General features: G+C 45.3%; 1 protein-coding gene across 1 annotated transcript in view; it reads right to left on the reverse strand.

The window, feature by feature from the left end:
* Positions 1-12,027, reverse strand: part of MAL2 (mal, T cell differentiation protein 2) — a 55,799-nt gene that overhangs the window by 26,254 nt on the left and 17,518 nt on the right. The window contains exon 2 of the mRNA XM_044294166.1: positions 5,859-6,029. Within this exon, the coding sequence (XP_044150101.1) occupies positions 5,859-6,029 (171 nt within the window). The remainder of the gene's footprint in view (positions 1-5,858; positions 6,030-12,027) is intronic.

Here is a 12,027-nt window from a genome sequence, read left to right on the forward strand (position 1 = left end):
AATCGCAAAAAATAATCAATAGAATACTCGATTACTGAAATAATCGTTTACTGCAGCCCTTAGTCAGTAATAATCTATTTCTTGCCTGTTAGAGAAACTGCCTTAGGAAAACTCCTTAACTGACAACTGTCCAGCTTGATAAGAGGATTACAACATATTTGATATTTGAACTATTACCTTCTTCTGTACTAATGGACTGTACTGGCTACCAGAAGACAAGTGATTTAGAAAAAGTTATTTTGTTTATTACAATTGACTCCTCATCCTTCCTACCAACTTCATTTGCACCTAACGGTGCTGGTGTCACAAACACAGCGGCCCAGCCACCAAAGCACCCTAAGCATACCCATTACCATCAAGGGCACCTCAACTTCCATTTGACTGATGTTCCCTGCAATAGAGAGTGCCCGGGATGATTTAGTGCTGTCTTCCCCATCACTGTATGCCGGCCCAGGGAGGCTGTGCTAACCGTGAGTACAGACAACTTCTACCCCCATCGGCCCACCGTAGCCTCACGTGTTGCCCCTGCAGACCCAGTCGGTGCAAAGTCATCAAACTCTAGGTGTTAGGCCAAAATTCAGCTTTTATCCCCAGCATTCACTGGCTACAAGCTGTGCCTCCCTAATTACCGTGCATGAAATAAGTCTAGTGAACTAATCGAAATTAGCATGGGCACAGGGCCAGATCCTGGGTTTAAACACACATACAAGACAGGTACCATTGATTACTCAGATTTCAGCCTTTGTTAATCATTATGGTGCAATCCTCTGTGCCAACCAAGAAGTTTTTCTACTTAAAAGCTGCACACTATGTAGACCCAACCAGAATTTCTGCTTCATACAGAACGTGCCCCGACCTGCAACGTGGTTATAAACTGCAAGAACGATCAACTGGAATCCTTATAAAATGAGGGGAAGAATTAACGAGGATGGATCGTTCATATGATGCATACACAGGAAGTGTCAGTAATGTCACCTGTGTACAGTATTTCAAGGGGTTTTCCAGGATTACTATGGTTCATTACAAATATGCTCATCTAGTTGTTTACCTTATGTAAATATGTTTTTTTTTTTTTATTTGGACTCTCCTCCTGTCCCGTTTTCACCATGTAAATGTAGCAGTTTCTGTTGCTGTATCCAACCAAACCCATGATGCACTTCTCCTTTCTCTGCCACAGCTCCAGCACCGCCCCTAACAACGCCCAGCTAGGTTATAGCTCCTCCCACCCAGATAGTTACATAGACACTCCCCTATCACTGCTTCTAACACCGCCCAGCTTGTTTATAGCACCTCCCACCCAGTTATTTACATAGACACTCCCCTATCACTACCCCGCCCAGGGACAGAGCATCACAGGAAATAAGACAGAGCTGGATGGACATGGTCATGTGACCACAGCCCAGAATGGGAGATAGGAGCGATAAAGTTAAAAGGAATACATTACAGAATTACAGCAACCTTTATAAATGATTATTGTAAAGGATGTTGATTCAAATTGGAAAACCCATTTAAAAGACAAACTTCATCAAGGTCTAATCTTGGTAAATAGAAGAGGATTCTACTATAGAGGCTGAATACCATAGAGGCAGACCATGCAGCTGGAATGGAGCCTTATACAGAAGGGGCCCAACTCTGATTAATACTATCCCCTACTAAATGTGAAAGTCACCACAATAAGGGGCCCATCTGGATGTTTGTAACGGTGCCCACCACCATCTGTATACATCACTGGTCACAGCTATAGGCAGTTGCAAACACAGATCTCTCCCATAGCATCACTTGGTGCCCCCCTAATGAGATAGTATGACAAATCATGATTATTTTTTTTTAAATAACTATAGGACATTTTTAATAAAAATAAAAATAAAAAAGCCACCCTCCTCCCCACTTTGCTCAACTTCTTTGGAGAAATATGCTCTATTCATATTGTGCTCTTTCTAAACACAATATTTCTCAATGTTTTTACATGCCCTGATAAATCTCCCCCGTACAGCTCTAAATCCTCTGATTCCTTTCACATAGTACATGATAAAGCTGTCTGCCTGCAGCCACCACTAGGGGGAGCTCAGTGCAGAAGAATTTCTACAGTTACCATTGAACTTAAAGGGGTATTCTGGTTATAGAAAGTTATTCATTATTCACAAGACAGATTGGTGGGGGTGCTACTACTGGGACCCCCAAGTTCACAAGAACGGGGGCCCCATACCCCGTGGAGCCCCCCTGAAATGGATGTAGCAGCTGGTCGGAAAAGCACGCCGCCACTCCATTCAATTCTATGGGAGCTCCAGAGGTAGCCGAATACAGTGTTCCTGGGACTGGTCAGGGTCCTAGTGGTAGGACCCCCATAGATCTAATCCTGTGGATGGGGGATAACTTTCTATAACCGGAATACCCCTTTAATGGAAGCTGTACCAAACTCTATGCACTGACCTCCACCTAGTAGCAGTTGCCAGAAAATGCCTGGATTTATGTCAGGAACGTTCAGCAAAAGTCCCCACCATACCGGTCCACGGCAGTTAGGTGGTCTGCCTCCATGGTAGGTACGCCACTGGCTGTAATGGGTGCAGAGGAAGCCTGATGCCCAAGGCTCATCTGTAGTATTGAACGGCATATGCAGAAGATATTACATATTGTATATAGCACACTGACTAATCAAATAGTAAACCACAGTGAACCAAACTCTACACTGCTCCACTGTCAGGCCTAGAGGCATAACCTGAAGCTTCTAGGCCCCAGTGCAAAAATCTGTACAGGCCCCCTACGGTAATGTGCTATTCAGGATACCGGTGTCTTCTTACATTATGTGGTAAAGGAGCCTTCAGCCGCCTCAGGTCCAAGTGCAATTACTACTTCTGCATCCATCATAGCTAATTAGCTAGGACCCTGCACAATTATTATTACACCGCAGGAGGTTAGAAATTCCAACAAGAATTCTTTAAAGGAGTTGTTCACCTTGGTGGACCTTTTCTACAAACCCCACAGCATGGCTGGAAATGCAGTGGTAATCATACCCTTTCTCCTCAGCTAGGCTCCGACTCCCTCGTTTTTCCACCAGCTCTGCAAGTCCTGGGTCTCCCCATTTCAACATCCGGTTTGACACCAGAGAGCTGCAGCAGGAAGGACACCCCTCTAAGCTTTGGTAGGGAGAGAGCTGCAGCGTTAAGGACACACTCCCTGAGAGAGGACATGCCCCCTGAGCTGCCAGCTTGAAGTGAATCTAGCAGAGCAACTGGAGCAATGACTGGGGAGATCTCTGGATCCATTTGAGGTACAGGGTTGGTTCTAGCTTTGTTATATTATGCATATAATGTCTGATTTTCATTTTTTACATTAGTCATAGGATAACCCGTTGAAGATTACTATAATTTATGCTACACTATAACAAGTAATCTTGCAGTAGGGACTTTAGTCACATGGAAATAAGGCAGGAAACCCACCTCGATAACCTTTACGTCCACTTGGCATAGGCTCTAGATGAAGGACACTGATAAGAGGCTATTTAGTATGAAGTCAACAGTGGTGAAAACAGGGCCCTAGAAGAACACGATCACACCGAACAGAGGCCCCAGGGGGGAAGTAAAGATCCCAGATCCTAATACAAAATCTGCAACAGGATCAACCCTACTAAACCCAGCATACTGGCTGTTAGGGTTGACCATGCTTAGTGAAATGAATGCCCTCTTGTTGAAATCTGTGGCCACTTTCTCGAGAAATCTGCAGTTTATTGCATATGCTAATGAGAGGTTCAGTGCACCAAGGTGTGGGTCTAGCCCCTCAGAGCACCACTTTACCCTGCCTGTCCTCCGTAGTCGCCTGCCCCTGCCCTCAGGCATCCTGGCTGGCCCTGTAAACCCGCACATTACATTTCAGGCCTTGGAGCCAAGATCCAAACTGCACACGAGCTGATGATGATTTCACTGAAGTTATTCACATATCACACATACTATATATTGAATAAAAATATTTTTTTAAATCTTTAAAAATATTTTTTTACTTTAGATTACAGAATCCATTAAACAGTCATCAAAAACAGATTAAGCCCTACCCCGACCCATGCATCACTCACCCCTTAAAGGGAGTCTGTCACCACATTTGAGCATATTAGACTGATCAAATAGCGTTATATGTGCCACCGAGAACTTAAAAACGGTACCTTTGTTGTATCTAATGGAATTTTTTTTCATCCAAAAATGAACTTTTAAGATTCTGTAAATGCGCCCTCTCAAGTGCCCAGGGCGGCGTCTCAATCGTCCGAGCCCCAGGCAGCACCTCCTCAACGGCTCATAACCCCGCCCTCCGTGTGCCTCTGCCCGCCCGTTTACTCTCCTCCACTCTCCTTTTCCACTGCGCCCGCTACGAGTTTGACCGCGCATTTCTTCACTCAAACCTAAAGTGTAACTGTTGTTTCGGTTTATTTTTCATATAATGTAGGGACGGGGATGTTAAACTTTTTTTTTGTAATATACTTTATTAGAGAAAGAGGTTTCATTCTACTAAAAAACAGGTTGTGAAGAGTCTTCTTAGGAAAGCTCTAACTGAGTGTTGCTAAGGAGATTCTGTCTTCAGTTCTGTTGAGTGCTGAAGACACCTGGGTGTAACATACAGACTGGCTTCCAGCCTGCCTTCACTCCAGCCCCTGACTATGGACATGTTCTCTATCACTGCCCATCACCCTGCCTATCTGACTTATTACACACAGATGTCTTCAGCGCTCAGTAAGGCTGGGTTCACACCTGAGCGTTTTACAGCGCGTTCCTACGCGCTGTAAAACGCACAACAGGCAAGAACCAATGATTCCCTATGGGAATGGTTCTCACCTGTGCGTTTTACAGCGCGTACGATCGCGCTGTAAAACGCCCGACGCTCAAACAAGTGCTTGAGCTTTTTTTTGGGCGTTTGTCGCGCGTTCCCGCACATAGATATTCGGGAACGCGCGACAATGTGTGCACGCCTGTTTCTGTATGCGCGATTGTAAACGCCCGTACAATCGCGCATACAGAGCGCTCGTTTCAGAACGCTCAGGTCTGAACCCAGCCTAAAACATTGAAGACTAAAGACAGACACTCAGTTACCGCTTTGCTACAAAGACTAAACCGAAACGAGACTTACACTTTAAATATCTATTGGGGATGGCATGAAACTCATACGGCTCCCCATGTCTGGATATTTGACAGTCACTCAAAGTGTACTTGGTTAATCTTAAGAAGAAACACTCAAAGATGGTCCTTAGATCTGTTATCGAGGAGGTATTTGGGAAGGAAAGAAGTGTGTCATAGAATAATATAGGAACTTCTCTAAATACTAGAGGAGACCATACACACTTGATGTATCTTGGCCAAACATGCCAATTTAATGAGTTTAGGAGCCTCTCGACATTCTCCTGATGGCAGATATTGGAGAAGAGAAGGTTTGGGCATTTGGATTTATGCTTTCGTTTTCAGGGAGATATAGCAACAGTGGATTTTTCCTGTCCTGCATTCACAACGAATTCTCGGCCATGTGATTGGGAGAGATAGCTGCAGGCCAAATGAGCGTTTAGCCAACAGTTATGTCATGAGCTTTAGGTTAAAGCCTAGGCTACATACAATAGCTGATGTTGAGGGGTCTGTGCTGGATAGGCCTGAGCTATGGCCTTCTACGTAAGTTATACGGCAATGTCTTAACCAAAACCCATAGGATGGGAAATGATTTCGTCTTATTTCAAGGCACAGGAAACGTTGGTGTCTATGGATCAGTGCTAAAGTGTGTGTTGTAGATGTCTTGAATTAATTCAGCATCTCGATTTTGGTCAATAACGATGAGAACAGTTAGAGAAACTGAGGATTCTAGATCATTCGAATATAAATTTTAAAACTTACCACAAAATTCCAGTTAGTAGGGATCGAATGTGCCAGACCACAGAGGAACACGCAAAGGTATATTAGGGAGCAGAAGAACGCTGTCACAGATACAAACATCACCCATCCTTGTACAACTGGCACCGGCACATTGGAGGCTGCCACCAAAATCCAAACGAGTCCTCCAAATATCTGTAAGAGATTAGCTAGAATCAACAGAAGTAGTCATAAAATAGAAATGCCATCTTATATAATACTACAAGTTCAAGAGAGACCTTCTGAGCAGTCATCCTGATCCTTCTTTACCCATGGTCAACCAATCTGTGACTCTCCAACTGCTGGAAATCTCCAACACCCAAAGTACCCCAAAAACAGCAGAACGGAGAATAGAAGTGGTAGTTGTGGCACGGAGAGGTGAAGTAGTATTTACGGCTCATGGTGGCAATCTGCCCCCTGGGCACAAAAATCCTCGTTGGATATTAATTTTATACATGTAAAGAGGAATCGTCCTCTTCATGCCGCTCAAATTTTGCTTTGTGTAAATGCAACAGTCCGCTTTACAAATGATGGAATATGTGATCAAAATTATGATTTTGTGAACGATAATTGGCCATTGTTAAAACGTTCACTGCACCAAGAAACAACTTATTCTTCGCTCAATCGGACCAATCATCGCCTCGTGTAAAAGAACCTTCACTGGCAATACCTGACCTTCTCAAGATGTCTGTTCTCCTTCTTTGAGAAATACATTATTGTTAGAGCTGTTCTTTGCTAAACTGAAGTCTCAGAGAGGGCAGCTCTCTGGAAATTGAGGCCGTGTAGACAGAGCTTCTATCACACATGCCTGTCTTGCACTCCTCTAACAAACTGAACAGGGGATGGACCTGACAACATAAATAATAAACACATGTAACCAATTAGTTGCTTATAAATTGGCTGTGGGACTTGCATACTTTTAGAAAAACAAGTATTTCACCATAAATCACAACACTTGCATTAAATAACAGCAGGTTAATGAGTAGCAATAGTGAACCCTTTGCAGTGCCCCAGAGGGGTACTGCACTTGGCATCTACAAACAACCATTTTCTTCCCTTACTGATGCCTTGAGAGCAGGATACTATATGATTTATTAATGAGCTGCCATAAAGCAAAATTGGCTGTCCCCAGTGTGGTCCACACCATGGCTTGCCTTGCCCACTCCTATTCATGGTGTATTTCTATACAGTGTACAAATAACCTTTCCATAAAGGCAACACGGTGGCTCAGTGGTTAGCATTGTTGCCTTGCAGCGCTGGGGTCCTGTATGTTCTCCCTGTGAATGCATGGGTTTTCTCCGGGTACTCTGGTTTCCTCCAACAAATAGTTTATACCCCCTTCTATCTGTCCCCTACTTTTTGATAATTGACCAAATGTATGTGAGTTGCAATTAGTGGACCGATCACAGTGAGACCGTTGGATCTGACCATACAGAGCTTATTTGTAGCCTTAAAGGGATTATCCAATCCCTATAATGACCCCCAGAATACCTGGGCCCCTCCTCTAGAGCACACTTACCCGGGTCACTCTAGATCCCTACACGGCTGCCACTGCATATCCCCGTCGCGTAGATCAAACCATCTGGCGACGGGGGGGGGGGGGGGGGGAACACCCAACAGCAGGCTGCGACAGTGACCAGTCTCCCTAGCATCGTGGGGAGTCCTACCCCTTCCCTGCCACTCCCTCTTTTATACCTGGAGTGAGCGGGGAAAAGTCGCAGATTTGGGCGCATATAACCTTTGTGCCACAATCTACTCAGAAATAAACAAAAATAGTCAAATTTCTGTTAGTAAATGACCCCCTAGGTCTCTTACAGCATGCGTCCAATGGTGCTGTGAGTATACTGAGAGCAAATTTTTATGGGACGAATTAATGGATATATATGATTTTCTTAAAATTGTCACATGACATGGGAGAAAAAACATTTAAATGAGTAACTGTTACTGTTTTATAAATATGTCAGATTCTTATCTTTGTGGTGTATACAGATGAGACGTGAAACTTTGTACCTATAAGGGAGGCATGTTTCTAAAAAGATTATGTCTCGCTAACAAAGCAGTTGTCCCGCATTTCTGTCATTCTTACGCTGTTTTTAACAACATTCTGGTCGGACATGTAATAAATTATTGCAGAAAAAAATATATACTGTAGTGAAGCGCAGCATGCAAGAAAATGGGGAAAAATGCACCCAGCTATGTAGCAGAACACCTGTACAGCTATAATGACTAGCTATTTTTCAAAGTGACTGGTCGTACAACGTCTCTTTAGCCCCAACAATCCCTATATGAGAGACGGACGTGCCAAGTGACGTGATGCACCATAACAGGCCCCTGTCCGGCCATGTAGAAACCTCCATGCACAAAAACAACCAATCACCTACAGAATAGATAAAAGGACAGTGTCCAGAACCATCTGTAGGAACAGTAATGGATCACTAATTCCCAAAATGCTGTTAGTATTTCTGTTGTTGGGTGTAAGAGGTCCACCAAAAAATAAATCCTTAATACAGACTGTTCTTATTGTATATACCGTGTTTTTTGCCCTATAAGAGGCGCTGGCCCATAAGACACACCTAGGTTTTAGAGGAGGACAATAAGAAAAAAATATTTTTCATTAGACTAGCAGTCAGACCCCCAATGTTAATCAGACCTCAGCTGACAGCCCCAATAAGACCCCCAATGTTGATAAGACCCCAATCACACCCCACATCAGACCCCTAATCAGACCTCAGCTCAGACAACAATGTGAATGACCCCCAATCAGACCTCAGATAAGAGCCCCAAAATAAATAAGACCCTCCCATTCAGACCTCAGATCAGCCCCCATGCCTCTTATCATCAGCACCCATGCCTCTCATTAGCCACCATGCCTCTCATCAGCCACCATGCCTCTCATCAGCCACCATGCCTCTCATCAGGCCACAAATGCCTCTCGTTACCCCCTATATGCCTCTTATCATCAGCCCCCATGCCTCATATCACATAAAATAAAATAAACACCTCCTTTCTTCCTCCTGTAGTCGGCTGTGCTGTGATCTGATGCGCACAGCGTCAGTTAACAGTGCCCTCAGGGTGTGCGCAACCACAGCCGAGGACCAGGAAACGGTGAGTACACAGCCTTCACCGCTTCCCGATCCTCCGCTACTAATGAGCGCTTCCATAATGGAAGCGCTCATTAGTATTCGCCCCATAAGACAGAGAGGCATTTTCCCCCCACTTTGGGGGGAAAAAATGCGTCTTATGGGTCAAAAAATACAGTATATTGCTGTTTCTTCATACATTCTTGCAGTATGCCTGATGAAGGGACTGGTAATGTCTCGAAAGCTCGCTATGTAACATAATTGCTTCTATTGTTGTTAGCCATTAAAAGATATAAAACCTGCAGTGCTCTGATTTTGTTTCTCTTAATAAGGGCACTAAGCTCGTTTTCTGCTGGCTAACACGGTACCAGACTTTTTCCTTTTCCTTTTAAAATACAGGGGTGGCATAGACAGGCCCGGCAGCCCAGTAAGAGTGGGCTGGATTATTTTTTTGGGCAACCAAGGGGTTGTTAAAATCTCCCCTTTGCCCCCAGGGGTATGTTCACACAGCGTAATATGTAGGCAGAAAAATACTAGGCTAATTTCAAGAGAAACTGATATCAATTTCAGCAGTGTTTTTTTTTTTTGCTGTGTAAAGTCCTCAAAAATGTGTAAAATACGCTCCATATAGCACAGCAGCATATTTGGAAAGTACTGTATTTTATAGTAAAATTGCCAAACCTGCTAGTTTTACTGAAAATGGCCTCTAATACAATGAGGGGGGGGGGGGGGCTGAAGATCCCTTGGTAACAGATTTTGGGTTACCACACTACGTACGACAGAATATGTCGAACGTCTCAGCTCAGTATTTGGCATCTACCAGACGTTATCTCTGGCAGACACAAATGATGAGAGATAATCTACTGAAATATGAAGCTGCTGTACTACAAGAAAATTTAGACTAGCACATTCATAGTCATAGGTGCATATCCATAAAGCAAACATGGTTGGGAAAAAAATGGCTGCACAACTTTACACATACAAACAATAGAGCTGAGAAATGGGGATCATTCTAAATTCAAGTGGTCTTATACCTACTGTAAATGGAAAAATGGAAGCTCTTTGCTCACATTTTGATCAAACTTGTGTCGGGCCCATCTACCAGGCGTCAAGGTGGCTTCCGCAGACATACTTAACACTAATATACCGCCTCTCGGAGTTACCTAAGCCTACTGTACATTTTCAGGGCAGTGTAGGAACCAGCTCTCCATTTCTCAGCTCTATTGTTTGTATGTGTAAATTTGTGCAGCCATAATTTTTTTACCAACCATGTTTGCTTTATGGATATGCACCTGTGACTATGAATATGAATGTGCTAGTCTAAATTTTCTTGAAGTATATACTGAGGGTAGCACCTCTTTTAGACTGAGCAAACGCCCATCTGCCTGGGGCTTCTGAGCAGAGTACAAATGTAGCTGCTTCCTTCACTGTCCTGAAAATGTAGACTTCGGCAAGTCCGAGAGAGGCGATATATTAGCAGGGGCGGACTGAGCGGTCGGGCACTTCGGACGTGGTCTGAGGGCCCGGCCGGGAAGGGGGCCCGCCCGCCAGCCGGCCTTTGGGGTGTGCGGAGGGCGGAAAAAAAAGAATGACCTTTTTTTTTACCTCACTTGCGCTTCCCGAGTCCCGCCCATCCCCAGCCTGCTGCTTGTGATAGGTAGCCACTGGCACTGCCCTCTGCCTCAGCAACATGAGCTCAGGGCAGGCCACGGGGGCGTGACGAGCGGTGCCGCGGCGGCGGGAAGCAGGAGACAGGAGTGCAGGTCCTACCTAGAGGTGAGCTGACTGACTGTGTGTCAGCCGCCCTCAGCCAGAGCCCCAGATTGAAGACGGCCGCTGAAGTGAACGCAGGTCACACAGCCAGCAGCAGGAGACAGCGCCTGGACAGGAGAGTCAACTCAGGACAGCTGTTAGGGTAGGTGGTGACGCGTCAGCCATGAAAATGTACCAAGGGCATGCATGGGCAGGCACAGCAGCATCCATTAAATGCAGGCAGGGGGGCCTAGCTAGCAGGCTGCAGCCATGATTAAAATGTACCAAGGGCAGGCACAGCAGCATCCAACTAAGTGGTCTAGCGCTCATCTTCTCAGAGAAGATGAGCGCTAGGCCACTTAGTTGGATGCTGCTGTGCCTGCCCTTGGTACATTTTCATGGCTGCTAGCTAGGCCACTGCTTGCATTTAAGGGCCCATTCAAATGGCCGTATGAACGGATCCGTACCCGTTCTGCAATTTTGCGGAACGGGTACAGACCCATTCATTTCAATGGGGCCGCAAAAGACCATGACCGGTCTGTGGGCTATACAGCCCCATACAGCAAGACACCAACCGTAATTAAGGTAGGAGCCAACTTGGCCTAGGTATCAGTGAGCTATGTTGTGTTGTTATATTGTGAATAGGAACCATAGTGTTGGAGAGACCCCCCTCCAGGACCCATTAAACGCCATTGTAGTCTCTAATGTGACCTGGGGGGGAACTCTTTCTAAAATACTCTCTGAGATGTCCTCTGCCAGAAAGGCCGCCCTTGATGGCCCATTAGAAAGAGTCCCCTCCGTTGTAGTCTCTAATGGGGGCTGGAGGGGATTCTTTCTAATGGACACTGAGATGGCCTCTATTAGAAAGACCCCCATCCAAGTCTATTAGACTGACTCCATTGTAACGGGGCCTGGAGGGGATTCTTTCTAACACACTCTCTAAAGGACACTGAGATAGCCTCTGCCAGAAAGGCCGCCTTCGATGGCCCACGATCGTTGCCTCTGCCTCGTACCCCTCTCCCTGTTAAATAAAGACCCAGCACTGGGTTGATGCTTCGCACCCTCCGACGTCCCACAACGAGCAGGTGCTAATGCTTGCCAAATGACATGCACGCATTAGATCTCCCAATAGGAAACCATTGAATCCATGCTTTCATATAAGGAAAAATCTGACGCTGGAGGTCATCATGCGGAGCGTGAGGATGTCCAGCATCAGATATCGGACCAAAGGTCTGTTTCAATCCAGGAAGCCCTCTAGTGGCTGTCTGGTAGACAGCCACTAGAGGCTGACGTATTGCTGTGTAGTGCGTGGCTGGAGGCGG

Source organism: Bufo gargarizans, chromosome 5 (assembly GCF_014858855.1).
Source record: "Bufo gargarizans isolate SCDJY-AF-19 chromosome 5, ASM1485885v1, whole genome shotgun sequence".
Classification (NCBI taxonomy): domain Eukaryota; kingdom Metazoa; phylum Chordata; class Amphibia; order Anura; family Bufonidae; genus Bufo; species Bufo gargarizans.